This window comes from Chenopodium album, chromosome 3 (assembly GCF_948465745.1).
Source record: "Chenopodium album chromosome 3, dcCheAlbu1.1, whole genome shotgun sequence".
Taxonomy (NCBI): Eukaryota; Viridiplantae; Streptophyta; class Magnoliopsida; order Caryophyllales; family Amaranthaceae; genus Chenopodium; species Chenopodium album.
The window spans coordinates 16,263,410-16,287,997 of record NC_137836.1 but is presented as its reverse complement, the minus strand read 5'-3'; the positions used below and the strand labels follow the sequence as shown (position 1 = coordinate 16,287,997).

At 33.3% G+C, this 24,588-nt stretch overlaps 1 protein-coding gene across 1 annotated transcript; it reads right to left on the bottom strand.

Moving 5' to 3' along the window:
* Positions 1-966: 966 nt before the first annotated feature.
* LOC145612101 (uncharacterized) lies at positions 967-21,769 on the bottom strand. Its single transcript, XM_081667474.1, has 14 exons — positions 21,177-21,769; positions 19,554-19,629; positions 19,343-19,432; positions 19,210-19,254; positions 14,818-14,919; positions 14,373-14,469; positions 14,171-14,226; positions 12,733-12,843; positions 12,520-12,650; positions 12,253-12,292; positions 10,822-10,884; positions 9,788-9,981; positions 2,192-2,677; positions 967-1,797 (listed from the first exon to the last, which is right to left on the bottom strand). Exons 1-13 carry the CDS (start codon positions 21,599-21,601, stop codon positions 2,206-2,208), a joined length of 1,902 nt encoding a protein of 633 aa, XP_081523600.1. The 5' UTR covers positions 21,602-21,769; the 3' UTR covers positions 967-1,797; positions 2,192-2,205.
* Positions 21,770-24,588: the final 2,819 nt, after the last annotated feature.

Below are 24,588 nucleotides of genomic sequence, written 5' to 3'. Positions count from 1 at the left end.
CAAAGATCGCCGAAGTTGCTGCAGCAAGGTATGGGGTGGAGGTTGGAAGAAGGATGGGTTTTAGTAGACTGATTCTCGAATGTGATGCGATGGATGTGGTTCGATCTGTCAGACTAAAGCAAGAGGGGGCTGCTCCCATATTTCTGTTTTATGAGGACATTATTAGAATGAGTAATGATTTTGTTGATTTCAGTTGTAGCCATGTTAGACGGGGGGGGGGGGGGTAATACAGTTGCTCATTTTGCTGCTAGGTGGGATACGGGCATGAGTGATGAGCGTGTGTGTATGTATTTGTTCCCCCAAAGTTTCTTAGCTTTGGGCGAACTTGATTTATGCTAATTTTATCCTGCTTTGTCTTTCCAAAAAAAAAAAATTACAAAACAATAATAACATTATTACTAATTACGCAAATTATCAAAAACATAATAACAACCACAATAAATAAATAAATAAAATAAAAAAAATAATAAAAACTAATTTAATAACCACATTAATAATCGATTAATTAAAAAAATAGAAAAAGGACATCCGCCCAAAACTTTTGCATCCACCTAGGTGGATCTGCCTGACAATTCCGGATTCACCTAGGCAGATCCGGAAATTTCATGCGGATGTGGACATCTGCCGAAAATTTTCGGATCTATCTTGGTGGATCTGGAAATCTCAAGAGGATCCACCTAGGTAAATTCGGATTTTTTGGGTGAATTGTCCTTTTTCCAAAAAAAAAAAAAATAAGTACTTACAGATTCATCCGACAACATCTCCGGAGTACGAATGTTCCCGTCGATAATTGTCCAAAATTCGTCGTAAAAACTTGATAATTTTTTTAAACGAATTTTTAAGGTAGTGGATCGAAAAAAGTGGAGTTTGATGTCGTGGGTACCGATGTCGTAGGCTCAGGATTCACGTGGTACAATTTTGGTCATGACCAACAAAGAAGGTTTTTATACTACAACTTGCAAAAAGGGCAAATGTCCATTCATGTAAAAAAGGGAGTATTCCCTTGTAAAATGAAAGTAACATTTAACAGCTCACAAGTTTTGCCATTAAATAAGTCAAAATTTTAATTTTCCTCTTTAACAAAGTTTAGTACTCTACTGAAAGTAATCTACCACCAAGCTAAGCTTAGTCTAGTGGTAGATTGTCACTTTGAGGTTGAAGGTTCAATCGCCACTAGAGACACTTTGAGGGTGAGAATCCCTTACCCTTCCCCTTTGCTCTCAAAGTGTCAAACTCGCAAATATCGGACCAAAACCTGATACAATTTAAAGTTCAGTATCTTGTGATACATAAGTAATATAACTCTTTCTTAAACTCTTTCCCTTACCCTTTGTTACACCAAAATGGCAAATGCCCCCTTATGTTGCACTATATTTTGAACCCACCTAAGTCCGCCATTACTTTATCAACTTATGAGTCAGTGCTTCGTAGTTGTGTAGCTTATGAATGTCCTTGTGGCAGCTTATACCCAAGACTTGAAGCGCAGTGCTACAACCAGATAGTATGATATCTAAACTTGTCGATCATTGTTGTCACCTGCCTGATCAGTTTATAATACGAAGTAATAAACTTCTCATAAATAATCTACAACCTATTTACGCAAAATTTCCTAATTTGCCTGATAATCAGGCCTATGCATACCTGCTAAAACAGCGGTGCTTTGGTACATGCAATAATTTACAATATGATAACCTAACCCTACATAAATAAGCTAAAGCTCTAAGAAGCCCGGCCTAACTATCCTCTGCTCTTCAAAAAATTTGCTTCAAAATACCACTTGAATCTCTGAATAAATGCCTGCATTAGTGAAATCAAGATTAATGTTGCACTAATCACATCTTCAAGTTCATCATGGGGCACAATGACAGCAGGCATCATAAAGCTTGACCACATTTTTTATATCTAGACTTTAATCACCAATAAATTTACCTTGCAAGTTAAGACCGGATATTTGCCTCAATTGTACACAACAAATTGTTATCAAAACAAATGATTTGTTTTTAGAATTGCAATATCATAATATACAAAATGACAGATGGTATCATTAAACATGTTTAAGAAGGGAGGAGTAAGCTATAAAAACATGGTCAAGCAACAAATTATGAGTAAAATAAGAATTCAATAGGTTTATTATTTATGGGATGGTGGCAGAAGAGCGCTAGGCAATGAAAATTCAGGGATTCCTACTTACCTTTCTCAAGATAGTTATCTAGAGAAGAACTGTATCCTGTCTTGACTCAAGCAAAGTAGATTTGGTTTTGTGCAGGTGGTGTACTTCACATCACGGATAGGATCGTGGGATTGGAGAGACTGAACAATTTTTAATGAGGGCAATTCTTGCAAGACCAAATTTGACGTTGCTTCATTGCCACATGCGAACACAGGGGTACCATCTCCCAATCCTATAATGGTAGATTTTGGAAGTCGAATGCTGGGTACATACGCAAGTGTTGTTCCAAACCTTTGATATCTAGAATTTACCCTCTGCAAAAAGACATGAGAACCATGCAGATGGTGCCCCAAGGTAGGTGAAGGACCTTGTGTGACTTGAGAAATGCTATAATTATCAGGCATCTCCACTTTTGGTCGAAATGTTGCCACAATATTATCACTGCTGGGGCAGTGAGCAACTGATATACAAACTCCTTGATTTGCTGTTTCTGCAACTAAGGACGGCCTGAAGAAAACAGAACAAGATACCAGTTAACAAATATCAGCAACTAAATATACGGCAGATCTCAGCAAAAGATAAAAAGAACAGGAATGGCAAAAATTTAAACAATAACCACCCAGACAGTTTGGCAGTCTTGGCACACACATTCAATACTGATAATAGTGATAATTACTGTCAATTTAATGACTCATAAGTATCTACAAGATTCATCTTGGTTGTGGTCATAAGCTCATAACCCAGGGAAGAACCAAACACAATAACATTACACACGAATACATGATAAAACATACTACATATGAATTAAAACTAAAACTTGCACTTGATTTCACACATAGAGCAAGGACATACCCAATTACATCATTACAGGTATAAAACAAATTTTACACTTTGTTTGGATAGAAAGAAATGGAAGGAAAAGAAAAGAAGAAAAAGGGAGGGGGAGGGGGAGGGGGACAAATTCTCTTGTTTGGGTAAAGGATTGGGGGAAGGAAGGGAAAGGAGAGGGAGGGATCCATTTTCCCCCTCTTTAATAAGCATAATCCCTCCAAAATAGGAGAGATTTGGAGGGAAAATGGAGCTCACCTCCCCCTCCCTTTCTTTTCCCTTCCCTTCCTCCTTTTACCCTCCCCTTCCTTTCCTTCGTTGCTATCCAAACAAAGCGTTAAAGTGACAAGACAAACTTAAGGACAAATTACACATCAAAGCAACCAATTCCTCGGCAAACAGAAACACCAACTTATATGAGGTTTGCTTCAAAACTATTATGCATGCTACAATGCTACATTACTATCACATCTTCCCCAAAGCCCCAACACAATTTCATACAAATAAAGCAAATACAAGACAGGAGAAATTAGGAAGCATTGTGAAATGTACTAATGGAAATGGATTGCTATGTAAAGGTTGTAAAGGAACAATGACAATATTTTGTAGATTCTACTCGCCTAATGTAATTTCTCACGATCCATGACATTGCAATCCATCCTCAAGATTGTTTATCACAATATAATTCACAACCCATTATTACAATCTACAGAGGAATTAATCAATCAAAGCCTTAATCCTATAAGTGGGGTCAGCTACATGAACCAAATTTGATTATTTCGTGTAATCATCGACAAAGATCCTCCTCCTCCCTCCCTTACGATCCAATGCCTCATCCTTGTGCAAATCCAAAAACTTCATATCCTTCCTAACTCCTTCCAAAAGTCATAGAGGATGCATTGTAAGAACATTGATATGAGATATTTCATGTAACTCAGCAAATGGGATAAGACAAAAGTCAGAAACTCAAACCGGTCCACAGTTCATAATCAGCGATTGCATTGACTAAAGGGTTGAAAGTTGTCTGTCAACAAGTACAGCGAGACGTTAACATTGCAGTACATGCCCTGGACATGAAAGTACCAAAAGCTGAGCCATTTTACAAATGTATTTAGGTTGAACTTGGAGCCTAACCTAGAATGGGCTCCTCTTAGAGTCTTAGAAATGAGGCTAAAACAATTAGTGTACAAAATACTTTAGATGCATGAATTTTAAAATACATTCATGATTTATGCCAGGTAGATTACAAAAGCATGCAAATCTAACTTAGCCCTGGTATACATGGGAAATGGAAGTAGACTTCAGTATAGCTAAAAATACTTAGCATATAGTAAAGGCGAATGAGAGTAATAAGGAGAAATAGTTAGTTAGCAGATAGTACAAGACCACATTAAGTAGTTTCAATGTTTCCACTTCCACATTCACAAAACCGCTTAGACTTTGTTTATATCAATAAATTTTCTAATTATAGTTCAATCTCAAAAAAATTTATAAAAATTAAAACAAAGAAAGAAAGAAAAGAAAAAGGTAACTAACAAATTCACAATAATGGCAAATGGCACCTTAGTTAGATAGAGGCAATTGTTTGACAGATCAATGGTTATATCTAAGAGTCATCTAGGCCTAAATTATGAGTCATCGGGAATGGAGATGATGTCGGTGGAAAAAGTTGGTGTAATGATATAATTTTTTTCAAATACTTCATGTAATAAATAATTTAAGATGCACACATAAAACATACATTTGTAAATCTGGCTAGGCTTATATAAGTCGTTGGCTCATGTATTTTCAGTCTTTGTATGATTGATTGCATACATAAATCTAGTGAGACCCATCTTACTGATGGAAGTGTACTGGTACAGCGAAAAATGATACCAGGAAAATCATCAAGATTTTTTATTTTTATTTTTTTTATTTTTATTTTATCAATTCTCATCCAAATATAACCAATTCTATATTTTCTAAAGGCCTCTAATCTGCACCATTTTTCTTTCAAAGATCATGATTTTTCAACTAATTTTTTCCCAAGTGCATCCTATTACAGTAATTATACTGAACCCCACTATGCATCTATAATATTGTTATCACTCAAACAGAGCCCTTAAAGGCCAATGAATGGTAGCAAAGCTCACTTGGAAAGATATAATGAGCTTCAGACCATCAATATTTCATGCCTTGTCATATTCATTATTGCATATCACATAATCACATGGTTTCAAGAAAAGAATGCATCCCGTTCAAGGAGCTACACAAACCAAATACAAACTAGTGTGACAAAGCGGCTAGTCAATGCAGCTCTACCATAATTCAAACTTCTGTTGTAGATAGATGATGTTCAAAAAAAATGAAATTCAAAAGGTGTTTGATTCAAGGGAACAGTTATCACAATTACATCAAGAGTTACACAAACTGAGTTCTAAGTTTCCTATAAATAAATGCCAGGAATTTAAACATGTACTTGTTGACTAACCATGTTGAAAAATATATACTTTCTCCAATTCATATTAATTGACACACTTCATTTTTGCGTGCATATTAAGGAGAGGTCAGATAGAAAATGCCCTAACCCACCTAATCCTATTCTTGCCCTTTTCTACCTTCATCTCCAACCAGCAACCCCACCCCACCCCACCTTTGTTTAGTCCACCACCGCCACTGCAAATTTGTCTACTGCTCATCACTTTCTCCCACAAACTAAGTAATGAACTATGGTTTTCATGAGCCCCGTTGATTGGTTACCATCTCAAATAAAGGTCGCCTCTTTCTCCTATTGCTTAGTCAACCACGACTCACCGAAATCGTCGACTCATACAAATTACAACATACTGGCTAATAGATCTCCATCCCACCCATCATCTTCGACATGGACGAGTCAAACAAGGAATTGTTGGCAGTGAGGAAAGAGACAGAACGCCGAGGGAAGAGAATGAGTAATAATTGGCGGCGGCAAGGGAGAAGAGGAGCAATTGTTGGGTTGGCCTCGAGGGAGGTTGCAGGCACCAGGAAGGAGAAAAAGGAAAGAGAACGACAACCGAAGAAGAGGGAGGTGAGAGAAGATTGGCGACAAGGGAGGCAAGAGAAATTGGGGGTGGTGAACCGGTGGTTGTAGGGTTAAATAGAGCAGATGTTAGAGAGAGAAATTCATTGAAAAAAAAGTAAATCATCATTTGTTCAGGAGATAACTAAATAAGTCTTAAATTGCAGGTGTAATCATATTTGTTCTAAGAAATATCTTAAAATCAATACAATATACAGCCCTATTCCCCTTAGAAATATCTTTAAATCAACACAATATGCAACCCTATTCCCATACTCTCTCTCTCCCTGTTAAGTAGTTAATCAGTTACAGTATCATCATTGATAATACAAAATTACAAATTCAACCACACAAATTTGATGATAAGGAAGACAACAGGCATAGGATCATAAATTTCTTTTAAAAGCATACTTTAGCTCTAAAATTTCTTTGCTTAACATAATGCAGTGATTTATTACTTTTAGTATTTAGAAAAGGACATTTATTGAGCTTTTTGATGAGTGTCATTTATGACACTATTTTACAGTCATTTCCTGGGATTTTGGGTTAGTTCCTTTAGCATTTTAGTGCTTTTATCTATGTTTTTGGTATTTTGTGATTTATTTCCTCATTGTGTGTTTTGATAGGTTATTGAGCCATTTTGGATGGTAAAAAGATGAACCGAATAAAAGAGCCAATGTCAAATGCAAATGAAAAGACGTTGAATTCCTTCGGAGGAACTGGAAGACTGACGCAGACGCAAAGGAACTTACTGGCAGTCCAAGAAGTGTCCAGATTCATGGCAACGTGATATTTGTTTACTTGGAGAATAATTCTTGAGTATTTACAGCCTCTGTTACCCAGACACGGCATTTTTTCCGTCATACCCACGGATTCGGGTATGAAATCCGTTCCGGACTCGCCATCTAGCTCTCGGGTACGGCTATTCACAGTAGCCATTGAAGAAAAGAAGCTTCAAGAGAGAGAACAGAGAGGGAAGAACGAAGAAAGCAGCCATTAAAGAAAGATGAAGGGTTTTAAGTATTTCTTTACCTTTATTTTATTTTTTTTGAGGAATAACTTTATTTAAAAAGGTTTTCTGATTTCCCAAGAAAGAGATGTACATTTATTTTTTTAAAAAGGCTTTGGGGTTTCACAAGAAATTGGTACAGAAAAGCTGTGGTACTCATTTTTTTAATAACAAATCTTTCTTAGTTATTTAAAAGATGGGAATTTTGTGTAGAACTACCCTAAAGATAGGGTCATTTGTGAACAAATACCCTTTTTTTTTAATTTGTTTAGAACTAACCGCTAGTTTGGAAAAGTTTGGGTAGCACTATTCACTAATGTTTTTCGTCCCATTAAAACGTAATTTTGGCCCAATTTTTTTACTTTTTTTCAATTACAATGGTCAATTAATGCTAAAATAAGCAAAAACCCCAATTCAATTAAACCCCCAAACCTTAGAAATTAAAATCCCCAAATAATACTACACTCATGAACCCTAAAATAAATTATAATTAAAACCTTAATTAGGTTAATTAAGGTAAATTAAAACCTTTATACAAATTGGGAGAGTTAATTAGGTGGCAAAAGTGAAAAAAGTGACCTTCGATAACGTCTTAATTGGACGAAAAATGTTAATGGGTAGTGCTACCAAAATGTTTTCAAACTTGTGGGTAGTTCTAAACAAATAAAAAAAAATGGGTAGTTGTTCACAAATGACCCTATCTTTAAAAGTTCTACACAAAACTTCCTTAAAAGATAGTACTTTGTATGTATCAAAATTTATATTGAATAAATATTGACTCAAAAGCCTCAAATAATTTTTTATGTTTTTCTTATTGATGTTTTTTTTCCTTAAAGAATTTATTGCCGTATCCGTACCTGAGTCCAAAGTTAAGACGGTGTCCAAGTGTCCTAAATTTTTAAAAATGACGTATCGGACACTAAGATCCGTACCAAATATCAGATATCCGTACCCGTGTCAATGTAACATAGTTTATAGCCGGAAGGAAGATATATTTGATAAGAAGAAGATCCTATCATTTAGGAAAAGATTTGGCAATATATAGAATTTCATAGATTCTATCTAACTACTTCCCTTATCTTAGATTTATCTTTCATATTTTTAGGGACTTTACTTGGGGAATAATTCTATCATAATTCTATAAAACCCCATAGTTATTCGTCTATTCATCATCAATTCTTCATTCATCTCTCACTTGTGCTCCCGTTTAGAAGAAACCACCTAGAGGAATTCGGTATGTTTTTCTCCAAGAACCTTAAATCTTTGCTTTGTAACATGAGTGGGTAGTTCTTTATGCTCAGTAGTAGTTAGAGGAGGACATGTAATCAATAATTGAGACAAGTTAGTTTGGTTTTAATGATTAATAATTAATGTTTTGGAATATTCTTGAATTACTGTTTTGTTAACATGAATAATGATTCTTATAAGTAAGTGTGCAACTATTTGTTTGGGTTTGATTTCTATTGCTAATTAATACTACTAAGTCCGTAATTGCTTGGGAATATTAATGAAGTAGCAACCAATTGTAGAGGAGGACGTTCCACTCTATTAATTGAAAAGTAATCCTGGATCGAGGCTTAATCACGCAAGTTCCAAAGTGTTGTGGTTGTCTTGGCTTGATGTTTTCCTAGTTCTTAATGCTATCATCAGGTTAAATTCCTTGCTCGTAATATGGGGGTTATTTGTTGGTTAGGGTTAGGGAAGGTCGTACTGGAACTAACTATTAATAAGGGAACTTGTTCCATAAGTCAAGTTGTTCCTTGAATATTAGTTAATGTGTCAATGATTTTACGAAGTTCCATGGCCGGTTTTCTCCATTGATTGTTTGTTCTTTAATTATAATTCCTTTTATATATTATTTCTTTAGTTGTTTTAGATTAGCTTTCTCAAATCAACCCCCCCCCCCCCAAATCGTGTTACTCTTTTGGAACTTAGACCTGGTGACTTGTTACTTTAGACTTGCTTTCCTCGTGGGATCGACTCTTACTTGCCCTAGCTATTTGTTAAGGTGAATAAGGTTTAATTTTGTGTGCACTTCAACAACACACCAATACACATAGACATATTCTTACATTAATATTAATCAAGGACACAGAAAACAGTATATATGATCTCACCAACCACACTTGTACATCAGATAAATGCATTTAGGATATGCCCAAAACAAGAGCCTGGCAAGAAATGACAATATGTAAAATATCATCTGTTGTATTTATAAAGTGGTGAACAAGAATTTAAAATCATAGGTTCATAGACTAATTGCCTATTTCCAAGTTACCATAAGCAATAGATTTACAATCATATGCACTCTACTTTGCTACAGGAAGTTTTGAAACCATATGTTTAAAGAGGTTTTACATCAATAGGCCTTGGACAAATAGTCATGAAAACCACATAATTAGCGGCAAGAAGGTAGATCACTCTGATCCACTGAACAACTACAAGAATAGAGAGAATTGCTTACTCATGGAATTCAGAATTCACACAAAATAATTATTTCTTAGGTACTTTTATTTGTCAAGGAAACTAAATTTTAATAAATCTGCCAATATGATCAAAGTATAAAATAAGTTTCACAAATTAAAATCCTTTAAATCCATTTCTTTCTAAGAAACACGACAGTATTTAAATATGTAATGATTCACAATTTGGATGTATTGATGGGAATTTAATAAAAATAATCGAAGTATGACAAACAAGTATGTCTAGAGCCTCAACAGCTAAGCAGAACAAGAAAACATACTCTTTATATTCACCACCAATACTCCACTCACACAAGCCAATCGAAGAACCAGTAAGGAGTTTCTTAGCTCCTAAGTAATCTGGAGCATCCTCTAATAGAGAGCATATGGAATGAATGGGCTTGCAGGTAAGCCCATTCCTAGATTCCATAGGCTTTCCAGTTTGTCTCAAATCGAACACTAAAAGCATGCCATTCTGCACAAATTAATACACAAAAATAATAAACAAATAAAATAAGAAAGACATAATATAATGTTTGGCAAGGATGCTGAAGTGGATATGGTTCATATTACAGATCAAATGAGGATTTACAGTTGGATTGATATCCATTCACGGTACAAATTTTACAAATCAAATTTTAAGCTAGATATTATTGGTATTAGATTAAACTGGGTCTGGTGTTGCTTTAGGCAAATTTGGCTAGTTCTACTTGATAAACAATATTTATACTATTCCCTTTAATAGTTTAATGCTTTCCTTCCTGGGTTTACACTGTTTATTGATTAATTGCATGCATAATTCTCAAGAGTTTGATTCCTAGAGGATGATTTTGAAACTGGAGGAAACTGTGCTCAATAAGAACAGCATACAAATAAAAAACAGAAAACATGTTAGCTCAAATAAAAGATTTGTAGATAGAATGAGATAGATTTTTTATTTTTTTTTTTATTTTTTTTATTTTTTTTGGGGGGGGAGGGGGGGTGATAGGGGGGACAACTTCTAAGTGAGTGAAGGGAAAGTGAAGAAATAGCATTCCAAAGTCCATAAATTCTTGATAAAAAAAAAATAAGCCCTGAGATTACATAAGCTAAAGCAAAGAAACATAGTTCATTTATCTTTAAAAAAAAAATCACAGCCTTTGTTCATCGTCATCAATCCACCTTTCCTAGAAAAAAAAAAAGCATGAAAGACAGCCAACAAGGCAACAAAGGAGGAAAGAGCACCGCTCTAGCAAGGAGCATATAGGCATTGAATGGCACAAAAACAATAAAAGTATGAGTATAAAAATGAACAATCATTGGTAAGAGGTAAAACCTGTAATCCAGCATAAACATAATGTGAACTGTTACTATCCCATGAGCAAGACCAAGCAGCAGCCTAAAAAATCAATCAAGAATATATATATCAGCGCCAGAATAAATAAATAAATTAATAAAGAAAGCAAGAAAATATATTGGAACAAAAATAATAAACACAATTACCAATCATTACCAATAATCAATTGACTATGACCCCATGCAAGAGTGCAAGACAGTGAAGACACTAACTAGAGATGCATAAAAGACCAGCATCTTAAATTATAAGAGATGGCAGCCAATCTTATACAAAAGAAAAGTCCCCCTATATATGTTCAAGGAACACCATAATTTAGGACCGTAAAAATGTGGACCACGGGGAAGGAACTGCAACATATGTCCATTAATCTTAGGCCAACTTTTTAAAAGAAAAACAAATGAATAATTTGACTACTGTGATAAAAGAGAAACAAATTAAAAACCTAACATTCTAGCCACACCCCTACCTTGCAGTTGACAACTATGGAAATAGATAGCATCTAAACTAATCTAGTACATGCTTAAATCCTGACTTACTCTCTTAAGATTCAAAGAAAAAGACAGCTATTGGATTTTAAATTATTCTGCTCTCTTGTTTTGACAGTCTTATTATTGACATATTATCAATAAAAAGGCAACAAGCCAACAATGACAGCAGCTTTATAAAGTTTATTCTTTCTAACGGTACTTCTAGTAATGAAATAGTTTTCATGTCACCAAAATGATTGTTTTATATTTTAGTGCGTAGACAAAACGAGCAGTTTTAAGAGACCAACATTAAATATTTGGACCCATTTTTTAAGAACCTTCAATTACCAAAAAAAAAAATAATAATTAAAATTAAAAAAATTCAGATTTCAGTCCATTCAGAAACATAGAAGGTAAAACAGAGAATTCATTTTCTACCATCCCTTAAGTTTAATACCTTGTTCAAGCTTTTATTGATCCAATCCACAGGAACCATTACATGCTCAAAACCAGAAAAAAACAAATTAACAATCACTAGAATGATCCAAAATTTCCAGTCTAAAAATCAAAATGATCTAGAATCTAGAGTAACTAGCCAAGACATGACAATTACGCTGGAAGATTAGGATTGAATCCCTTTCCAATATTCCATGAAAGTCATTTTGATATAGGGACATAACTATTTAACAATGTGAATAATTCTTAGATGAAGAAGCAAAATATAGGTTATACTTAAATTAAAGTCCAAAAATACAATTTATAAAAGCATAGGTGTAATAGAATCCTAGGGGGAGGGCAATATAGAAAATGATCTTGTAATTCTACTATGGCCACAAAAACCCAAGTTTGACTGACCACCATATACTACAGTGACTGTGAGAGATGAGGAAAATAAGAAGGTGTTCACGTGATCATTAAAACATATAAAGTAAAGAAAGTGTACCGGTAAATCATAGTTGAGGACAACATTGTTGCTTTCCATGCTGAAGGGGATAAAAAACAAGAAATTAATAAGACATTAGTGAGAGAGGGACTTCCATTACTCTATCTTTTCAGAATTGCTACATACTAAGAATAACAAAATTTACGTCTTTCATGCAACAAACCATTTTCCATTTATAAAAAGGTCAACATGCTCTAACAAGAAAATAGCATGTTTCCAGAGTATAGTCAATTGGGAAAAAATTTTGCACTATAAGTTCATCCCCACCTTAAAACAGACAGTTTCTTTGAAGCCAATAGTGCAAGTCTAGCAAATGAAGATACACGCAAGTCTCTGACTGCGTTGACCGATGAAGGAAGTAGAATGTTATCTTGCTCATGAGGAGAAACTAAACTCATCTGCAGAACAAAAGAGTAAAGTTAGTTTGGCAAAACTTTATTCACCTCAAGCAAATTGCAAGAAAGAAGGGCAAAAACATACTTTAGTGAGAATATGGGGATCACCAATCCTATTCGGTCTTCGTGCAATAATCAAAATCTGACCAGTATCATCCACATCAAAGTGTCGTGCTCCATCTACTGGCCACTCTTGCTGCAAACATTAAAATGTGCTGATAAATAATTGAGCAACATAGCTAAATAGCTATTGCACAATTTTGCAGTGCAAAAGGGCACAATATATTACTGTTATGGTTTATGGTTATATTAAAGAAAAACAGGGAAGAAAAAATCCCTCCTCTCTCTCTCCTCCCAATCCTTCAACTCCTTTTATCCCAAAACCTCCCTCTCACTAAATTTCCCCCACCTCTCCTTTCCCCTTACTTCTCCTTCCATGCTAAAACTTATGCAAACAATGTTAATAGATTTTAAAAAGAACTAGTGTTATATATCTCATTAAAGTCAATTTTTTAAGGCAGGAGCACTTCAAATAAATCACCTGATCCTATGTGTCATCTCATTTAAACTCAATATTTTAAGGCAGGAGCACTTCAAATAAATCCAGTCTTGATCCCACTCCTAAAAAAAACAGAATGGACAGGTATAGGTTATATGCAATCCCCAATGTTCATATCAGTATTCTGACTAGTAAATTTGATCCCACTATAGTTGACCAAAGTCTTCAGTGTCCCATACCAGATTCTATCGAATAAGCTTATTGGAATGATACAACACAAAAGACGGAAAAAGGTTCTTTCTAATGTAAAAATAGCATCTTGTTAAAAAAATTATTTAAAAGAAAATTGTAAGAGCATGCTATCCAGCAGTTAACAAACGAACATGACAAAAATAGCACCTACTAGAAAATAAATGAACTATTGCTTACAACAAAGTGGCATGATGTGATCACAAGTCTATTGTTAAGGACAAACAAAATTTCAGTCATTCTCAAGGACAAACTAAATCACAAATTTGAATCCTAAGGCCAGCCTGAAGTCCTGATAAGAAAACTTTCAATATGACATGTACATGACAGAATAGTATACCATAAGTAATTAAGTATTGATTCAAAACACCATTCCTAAATTCCATTAAAGAGAAAGCAAACACTGCATACAAGCAAAGTAGCAAGAACAATAGCCACTGAATCAGCATATTGGTTGGATGACATTTTTGTGTGAGCACCAGCAAAAGCTGCAAGATGTTACTAGTAATAACTGATTACTGCAGACAACACTAAATTTCAGGTGCTATAAAGAGAATAAACACTTCTTATATCACAAAATAGATCTGACTTCTCCAAGGAATGTCTCCCGATACTTTGACAATGCACCTTATATCTCATTACAAAGGAAGAGTTAGATCTAGACATAGAATATTGTAGATGCACCTTGTCTTCTTTTACATGGGATCAATGCCTTGATATTGCAAAACAACATAGACAGAAAAACTACTTTATTGGTAAATGTATTGCAGCAAACCTGTAATTTAAATGTATAAGAAGATACTTGACTTTGAGTTAATCCAACGTTGACACCTGAAGAACACCACGATTAATAATAAGAAAATTAGGAACTTATTGTACATAAAGCATTACTCAGTAAAAAAAATTACTTCTGCAGCACATAAAACTACCAACTGATGGCTCAGAAAAGAAAACTCATCACTGCAAAGTATGATTACCTGTAGATGATTGCAGTTGAAACCCATCAGTAGCAGCATCCAAAACCAATGATTTATTTCCTAACTCAGCCACTGTACGTTGAAGAATATCCTCCCTCTGGAAGTACATAAATTAGATTGATATGAGGGTCCCAATTAAATTAAACACACATCAGCCAAGGAAAAATATTCATATGAGTAATGCAGAAAAAAGAGAGCTTTCTCCATGGAAAAACAGTTTATTGCACTTTTAAGCACGAATTATTAGAGCTAGAAATAATTTCTGGACTTCTTTGTATCAGCCTATTTACAGCCATTGAAATGAATCAAATGATATATTATAGATACAGCAGCATTCCAGTATCCAAAACAGTCGACCACTAATTCTGATTAAGCATATAGTAGAAACTCGATTCATGGCATGAACCAATAGACCATGAAGTCAAAACTCAATCAACACCTATACCTCCTGAAGTTCCTGTAATTTCTGACTAATCTCTACATCTTTCTTCTGCAATACTAACACTTTCCTATGCCACTCAGCTTCCTTTTTACGCCATTCTTCGTCCTGAACCAAACAAAAAAAAAACCATCATTTTATGAAAACAATTTATTCTTTTAACAAATACATTGTCTTCCCAGCAAGATCAAAATAAACTACATTACAAAGAGGGAATATAGGATACAAAATCCACTGTAATGCAACAGATACACTATTATCCCTTATTTTAGTCATTTCAAATTTGAATAACTTTCATGTTCTTTATTTAGGTTTTTGGAGTACTTATTAAGGTCCATCTCTGTAAATAAAATTCTCATTAGTCACTGGGCTTAATCTATACTTATATAATAAAAAGCGTTCCTAAAACGGAATATGTGCCACATGACACCCTTCACATGCATTAGATATATGCCACAACAATAAAAATGCTTATTACAAGGTTTGAACACAAGACCAATACGAATTAATCTAATGTTCTAACCATCTTTGCTATCGTTTAATTGTTTTTCATATGCAATTAAATATACTAAATACTTTGTATTAAGCACCAATTTGAGAGCACTTATTTAGTTTCATAGTTATTATTTTTCATTTTATTCTTATTATGTAGTTTATATTTTATAGGTTAAATAATATTTGTTGATATTCAAAGTAAAACCTGGTGCATCGCCCGGGGTACACAGTAGTTAGATCTTTATTTATGAGTTTGGTTTGTAATATATGGAGATCTCACGCCTGGGGATACATACCCTAAAGTCCAAGTGTACTACTCACCTCGGCCACCTATTCTTTTAAAACCAGTACTACAAAGGTTAACAAAAATAATAAAATTTCAATTCCACACAACATACACAAGTCAAAAAGATTAACCAAGCAAAAGGATTCATTGATTCAACCTTATCTCTTCACATCAACTCCTTCTACTGCCTCATAGAAAATCAAACGAGATTTTCATTCCAATAATATCAGAATCTCTAACCAGATTTTCATTCCAATAATATCAGAATCTCTGAAGATCCAAGAGATTAAACTAATCTTAAGTATCTTTTTTAATCCTTTGTCCATTCTACCCTACTATTTTCAGGATATAAAATCACCCCTATCTATGAGGCAAACACGGACAACTCTTGCAACACAATCACACTATAATTTTATAATTTAGACTTCAAATTTTATACTCCCTCCGTCGCTTATTGATAGTTCCTTATGGCAAATTTTAAGTCCCAAAATAATAGTTCTATTCCATTTTGCAACAATATTTGTGCAAATTTAACTTTCCCATGTAAATTTACTTAAGGAAAAATTGCCATAAATAATATAACCTTTGGCCTTTTTTTTTAAAAATAATTCAACCTTTGAATTATACCTGAATATTACAACCTTTAGGGGGTGTTAATTTTAAACAAAACATAACCGTTTGGTAACCTGTTTCTACAGAAACAGATTGCCGTGACATGTGTCGTCATTTAATTGGTTTGGTCAATTAATTAATATTTTTTTGAGAAATTCTCATTGGTAGCCTCGTACTTTTGCGTATTTCCAATGGTAGCCACTTCGTATATGAATTATCTTTGGTAGCCTCATACTCTTAACATTTTCACTTCCGTAACCTTAATTACTATAAACTTAAATGAATTATTTAAATGAATTATTTTTAATTCAATTAATATTTTTTATGTTTCATAAAAAATAAAAATTAATTTTAATTATAAAACATCCCTCCTCCACCCAACCACGAGCCCAGCCACTTCCCTCCCGTAGTCCCCTCTCCCCCTCTACTTCCGGCGGCGCCGCTCCGGCTGCCCCTCCCGCTTACTTTGGCTGCCTTTCCCCAACCCTCAATCGTCCCTCCTCGTCTCCCCCCCTAATCCACCACAACCACCAATACACTTTCCCTGTTTCTATGAAATTAAATCCCCAAAACCAAAGCCGTTCTTCTTTCCTTTTCTTTTGCTGGATTGCTGCTCACTATCTTCACCAATCAACCACCATCAATTGTCCTCACTAACCATCACCATCAGTTAGCATTATCATCAACAAGAATAAAAAAAAACATGGTAGTTGGCTTAATTGAATCAATTGATTTGGGCTAAAATTGAAGCTTGCGACTATAAATTATGGGCTAGCGGCGCTACTCGGTAGTGAGGCGGTGTGATGATGCTGGTTGCAGGTTGGTGTGACGGTGGTTGGTTGTTCAGTGTGTGGTGGTCATGGGGAACTGCCCGATTGCTAGCTGGTGTTGCGGACTTGGTGCGTGAGGGAGTAGGGGCTTGGAAATTGAGCTTGGGGTGTCGAGAAATGGGCGCCGGTGGAAGGAGGAAGCTTCATTGCCGGTACCGACTCCGATAGTGGAGGGGGAGAGGGAAGGGGGTGGGGTTGAGGGAGGGGTGGTTATTTTTTTTTTTAAAGATTAATTAAATTATGATAACTAACCTTAGTTAATTATTTTTAGTTGTTATAAGACTAATCTCGGTTAAACTTAACAGCTAGTTAACGGTTTTAGCTAAATAAGGTTATGGAAGTCACATTTTAAAAGTAGGAGGCTACCAAAGATAATTCATATACAAAGTGGCTACCATTGGAAATATGCAAAAGTAGGTGGCTACCAATGAGAATTTCCCTATTTTTTTTGAAATAATTAATTTATATATCATCATCATCATCATTTATTATTATTATTATTATTATTATTATTATTATTATTATTATTATTATTATTAATTTATTACTATTATTAAAAAAAATAAAAAATAAAAAAAACCATCACCAGGCCACAACATCTTCCACCACTCACCCCTCCCCCACGCAAAGCAATTTCTCCGGCGATCGTGCGGCCGGCGCCCAGCTCCCTTACCGCCGACCGACCCAACACTCTCTCTTTCCCGTTACCTTGACTGTCTTTTCCCCTTACCCCGACAACCCTACTGCTTTTGACGCCTGAGTTGACTCAGGGTAGCAACAACTAACGCCAAAAAACGATTTTGCGCCTGCTATGGTTAAGGTTTGCCCTGGTATGGTGGTGCGACGGGGAAGGGGGAGGTCGAAGTAAGGGGGAAAGAGGAGAGGGTGGGTCGGCCGGCGGTGGGGAAGCTGGGCGCCGTCAATAGCGTTGCTGGGGAGTTGTTGCGTGTGAGGGAGGGGGGATAGGAGGTGGCTTGGTGGTGGAAGTAGTGGTGGTTGGGTGGTGGGGAGGGGGATGGGTGATTTTTTTTTATAATTTGCTAAACAATACTAAATCATGATTACTGTTTTAAATAGGAATTAATTAAATGTTATACAATTTTTTTCAAAAATTAAAAATCTAAATTTTTTTTAAAAAAAAATAGAAATTTAGATCAATTAACTGACGACACGTGTCATGTGCAACCGATTTAACAGGTTACAAGTTTTTTGTCTTGTTCAAAATTAACACCTCTTAAAGGTTGTACTATTCAGGTATAATCCAAAGGTGTATTATTAAAAAAAACGGGCCGAACGTTGTATTATTTATGGAAAATTTTCCTTTTACTTATTTATGTTTATTAATTCCCATGAAAATTGCGTATAAGGGACTATCATTAAGGGAAAGAGGGAGTAATTTATATCAATCTAAGTGGATCTAAAATACTTGCTATTGTTGTTAGATGCTCCAGGTACTGTATGATGAATTCTTACTTTTATGCTCTCATTTTCTTACATTTTTTATACGAATCTAATAGTACATTAGGTATGCAATGGTTTTCTTTCTATTATTTTAAGATTGTTAGGTACGGTTTTGTCTATGACTCTATGTCATGTTTTAATGCTTATCATGCTAGTAAGCTTATCTCATCTTAGTATCTAAGATCATGCATTTCAGCATAGTATTAGAATTTATCTTAATCCTGTTATTACTCTACTTTAATTAACTTGCTTGTTTTATTTTAATAGTCAATTTCTCAATTGTATTGATTTCAGTTCAGTATAATTTCAACAAAAACAACAACCAAAAAAAAAAAAAAAAAAAAAAAGGTGAAGAGAACAAGGCCTACATGGAAATCAACTTACCATCATCATCCTTGTGGGTTAGACCCATATTTGCTAACTATGCTATATTCATACACGAGAGGTTGGGGTATTGAATTTTATTCATAAATTAGGGTAACAATCTCTAAGTCTAACAGACAAAAAACAGCAATAATATCATCTTTAAACTTGCCTTGATCAAACCGAAGGAACAAGCTACTGCATTTTTGAGATGCAAGTAAGAAAGAAATAGGTCAAAAATATGACAACAAAACAATGAACACCAAGTCATACATGGTAATGAAAAGCTAGTGATAAAGAGACACATGAGACATGCCATGCAATCAGTAAACCCAAAGTGAAAATCCATACCTTTTTCTTAAGAGAATCGCATTTAGCCTCAAGATATCGTATACACTATAGGGAAAAACAAAAAAGGCACAGTGTTTCAGAAAACTTCTTAAGAAGATCCAATAATAGTACATAACAAATTGTCTTAAAATACCTTTTGTGATTCTTCGTCAACTACAACAACCCGTGATCCATAAATCCTCCGAACATCCTTCAATGTACACTTCTTGTTGCATTGTGGACACTATAAAGACAAGGAAGATAACAAAGTTCAAAAAGGAAGCACCATCGTTATTTTATCTTTTTGCTAATTTATAAGACTTGTGTTTAAGTTTTAGAATATGCCATCTTTATCAACTACGTACCTTTCCAGAGTTTTTCCGTTGTCCAAGCCACTTTTTGATGCAAGACATTCCGAATAAATGGCCACAAGTAAGACAACTGCATTCCTTATATCCATATGAACCATCAGTTACAACCAAGCAGGTGATGCTACATCATACCAAAAAGCAAGCACGCACACACATTTACATAACATTCGTATAGAATTAGAGAGACACCCTAGTGTATGATGGATGATGAATTCTTTATAGACTAGCCATAAAGTTGTCTGACTTCAAACAAGGGTATTCATAACTGTCACAAAAAGAACGGGAAAAAACTTGAAGAGATCCTTTCACATAAACTTAATTACTCTTGCTTAGTAGTTTAGTAAAATGCACAGTCACAAGGGTCGATCATTGCTTCTGGAAGCAATAATTATACAGGATTCCTCTTGAAAGTTGAAACAATTCTTCCTGCCAACTCAAGGGCTCATAATACTTTACAGGTTCCCTGAGGAGGATAACTCCTAAAACTCAATGATCATTCTGAAGCAGAGGGCTTGTGGCAAGTCAAACCCGTCATTCCAAGCATGAAGTTGCACATGAATGTAAAATATTTAAGCTACATTCTCAGTGTAAATCATGATATCAATTTTACCTTTTAGTAGTTATAAATAGCTTACCAAAGAAAACGTGGACAGTAAACATAGTCTGAACACAGTTAAACGCAGATAAGACAATTAGCCAGACCAAGCCAATTGAGCTGGCAACATTATCACCCTCCATGAGTTCCGCCATCATAATTCACAACCAAGGTTAGTTTTCCTACAATTGGGCACTGACTACCCTAGATTTTACAAGATAGAAGGGCAATCGGGGTTTCCCTACCTCCCCAATTATAAACAACTCGTGTTCCATATACATACAAGTTACAACAATACAAAATTAATCACATCGTTGATTTAATAAATAATTGTATTGTTGAACAGACACTAACAATCTAAATTACTTACAGGCAAGGCAACATATCCAAAAGGTGCCAAAAACAAATTCCATATATCACTATTGTCACTATCCAAATTGTAATTTTCCCATATAATTAAGTAGTAGAAATTTAAATTTTGGACATGTGAAAATCAACACTTTAATGAAGCCAAACTATTATTGGATCATCATAGCATAAAATTTTTACTTTCCTCATCTGTATAAACTTTAGGCTATTCCTAATGTAGAGATAATTCAACACAAAACTTAACAATTTAACGAATCCTAATTAGTTCATCAATAATGTACATCATCAACAATTATCCAATACCTCTAAAAGAAGCTCTCCAATGGACGATGTTAAGCGGTCTAATAAGTACAACCTTAGAACTAGGAAGCTATCTCTAATGTACAAAATTTTCAATAATCAACTATTCTAAAGGGCCTAAATACCAAATTATTAATGTATGGCAAACAACATTATCTACAACTCTTCAAATTTACACACACTTCATTGAACGAAAAAGCCGAAATATCATACCAACAATGACACCAGGACAATAAAAATAAATAAATAAACAATCAAACATCAAATTCAACAAACCCAAACAATTCAACACAATCAAATTACAAAACCCAAATTGTAAAACAATTAAAACCAAGAGAAAGAAAGAGAAAGACCTAGGTTGATGTTCGCCGGTAGCAGTCCAAGGCTCCATACAAATAGGACAAAACAAACCCTCAACATCCTCTCTATTCCACTCCAATTTCTGACTATCCTCTCCTTCACCACATCCTCCACTCGTAGACGTCGTACCTTCCGAATCCGGAACCAATCTCACCGTCTCCTTCTCCCTCTCCTCAATTCTTGAAACCGTAGACCCCACTGCCGAAGCTTCAGAAAGAGGCGGCCAAGTAATCATTCCCACTTCCTCCTCCTCCACCGCTGCCGCTTCGCCATCATCCTCATCCTCGTCCTCATCCTCGTCCTCGTCCTCGTCCTCGTCTTCGTCCTCTGTCACGAAGAAATCAGCCTCGTGAACGTCGTCATCGTCGTCTTCCATGTCGTCTGTGTAGGAGTCATAAGTATAGATGCGTCTTGGCATTGTAGATAAATTAGGTTTTAGATGAAGTGATTGATTGATTGATTGATTGAGAATTGAAACAAGGGTGTCTGGGTTTTAGATGACTTGATAGATAAATTCAAGGGAAATGAGGAGTTTCTGGTTTGGTAACACTTGAAGGAGGTATAACACGGCGCTTTATATTTGAACTTTTGGCGGTTGTAACCGATTATTTTGGTTTATCACCTCACTTCCCCAGCCAAGGTTTTAAATGAGTAGTAGTAGTCACTATCATCAATCATCAACGATCAATCAATCATCCATCATCAATCATCAATCAATTAACATATACTAAGAGCAAATCTAAAATAATACTTGTCACGATGTTATAAGTAATTTTCCCACCCATTTTGCTTTCCGTTTTCCCACAGATTTTTTAAGGAAAGTAAATTATAATAATCCAAAACATCTTTTTTCCCATTAAAATTCTTAAAAATAATAATTCTCCATATAAACCCAACTAATATATTCTTTACATAAATGTAGTATTTAATATAAGGTTTTTTTTCAAAAATAATATAAGGTTTTTTTTTCTTTTTATTTTATTTTTTTTTTTTTTTTTGTAAAAAAAATGAATGATAATATTATTAAACAATACTACTCTATCGCCTCTATATATGTTTAAAAAAAAAAGACACACCCATATTACTCTATATTATCTTAGTTATCGTTAATACTATCAACTTTTTATTTATTTATTTATTTATTCATTTTTTCTAATTTTGTTACTTTTGCAATAATATTCAATTCAATAAAAAAAATAAAAACATTTTGTTAACACACACATATACACTTTATTTTTTACTCTTAAAGTCGTATCAATAATAAAGCACATGCGCGGATACTATCCTTAGTTCTTTACTTTTTAAAATAAAACCTCATAGACCCCTTTAAGAAAAAAAAAAAAATCAAGTCTAAGTGTTACTATTCTCAACATTGGTATACCTAGATATGATTTTAAAGTTATATTTATTTTTGAATTAGTATTATGAGTATAATTTTTTATAAAATTCAATATAACAACTCTTTGTAAGATTTAATAATAATAATTCTCAAAACATCTTTTTCCCATTTAAAATTCTTAACAATAATAATTCTCCATATAAACCCAACTAATATATTCTTTACATAAATGTAGTATTTAATATAAGGTTTTTTTTCAAAAATAATATAAGGTTTTTTTTTCTTTTTATTTTTTATTTTTTTTTTTTGTAAAAAAAATGAATGATAATATTATTAAACAATACTACTCTATCGCCTCTATATATGTTTAAAAAAAAAAAAGACACACCAATATTACTCTATATTATCTTAGTTATCGTTAATACTATCAACTTTTTATTTATTTATTCATTTTTTCTAATTTTGTTACTTTTGCAATAATATTCAATTCAATAAAAAAATAAAAACATTTTGTTAAAACACACATATACACTTTATTTTTTACTCTTAAAGTCGTATCAATAATAAAGCACATGCGCGGATACTATCCTTAGTTCTTTACTTTTTAAAATAAAACCTCATAGACCCCTTTAAAAAAAAAAAAATCAAGTCTAAGTGTTACTATTCTCAACATTGGTATACCTAGATATGATTTTAAAGTTATATTTATTTTTGAATTAGTATTATGAGTATAATTTTTTATAAAATTCAATATAACAACTCTTTGTAAGATTTAATAATAATAATTCTCAAAACATCTTTTTCCCCATTAAAATTCTTAACAATAATAATTCTCCATATAAACCCAACTAATATATTCTTTACATAAATGTAGTATTTAATATAAAGTTTTTTTTTCAAAAATAATATAAGGTTTTTTTTTTCTTTTTTTTATGTAAAAAAAAATGAATGATAATATTATTAAACAATACTACTCTATCGCCTCTATATATGTAAAAAAAAAAAAAAAAAAAAAAAAAGACACACCAATATTACTCTATATTATCTTAGTTATCGTTAATACTATCAACTTTTTATTTATTTATTCATTTTTTCTAATTTTGTTACTTTTGCAATAATATTCAATTCAATAAAAAAATAAAAACATTTTGTTAACACACACATATACACTTTATTTTTTACTCTTAAAGTCGTATCAATAATAAAGCACATGCGTGGATACTATCCTTAGTTCTTTAATTTTTAAAATAAAACCTCATAGACCCCTTTAAAAAAAAAAAAAAATCAAGTCTAAGTGTTACTATTCTCAACATTGGTATACCTAGGTATGATTTTAAAGTTATATTTATTTTTGAATTAGTATTATGAGTATAATTTTTTATAAAATTCAATATAACAACTCTTTGTAAGATTTAATAATAATAATTCTCAAAACATCTTTTTTTCCATTAAAATTCTTAACAATAATAATTCTCCATATAAACCCAACTAATATATTCTTTACATAAATGTAGTATTTAATATAAGGTTTTTTTTCCAAAAATAATATAAGGTTTTTTTTTCTTTTTTTTTTTTTTGTAAAAAAAATGAATGATAATATTATTAAACAATACTACTCTATCGCCTCTATATATGTAAAAATAAAAAAATAAAAAAAAAAGACACGCCAATATTACTCTATATTATCTTAGTTATCGTTAATACTATCAACTTTTTATTTATTTATTATTCATTTTTTCTAATTTTGTTACTTTTGCAATAATATTCAATTCAATAAAAAAATAAAAACATTCTGTTAACACACACATATACACTTTATTTTTTACTCTTAAAGTCGTATCAATAATAAAGCACATGCGTGGATACTATCCTTAGTTCTTTAATTTTTAAAATAAAACCTCATAGACCCCTTTAAAAAAAAAAAAATCAAGTCTAAGTGTTACTATTCTCAATATTGGTATACCTAGGTATGATTTTAAAGTTATATTTATTTTTGAATTAGTATTATGAGTATAATTTTTTATAAAATTCAATATAATAACTCTTTGTAAGATTTAATAATAATC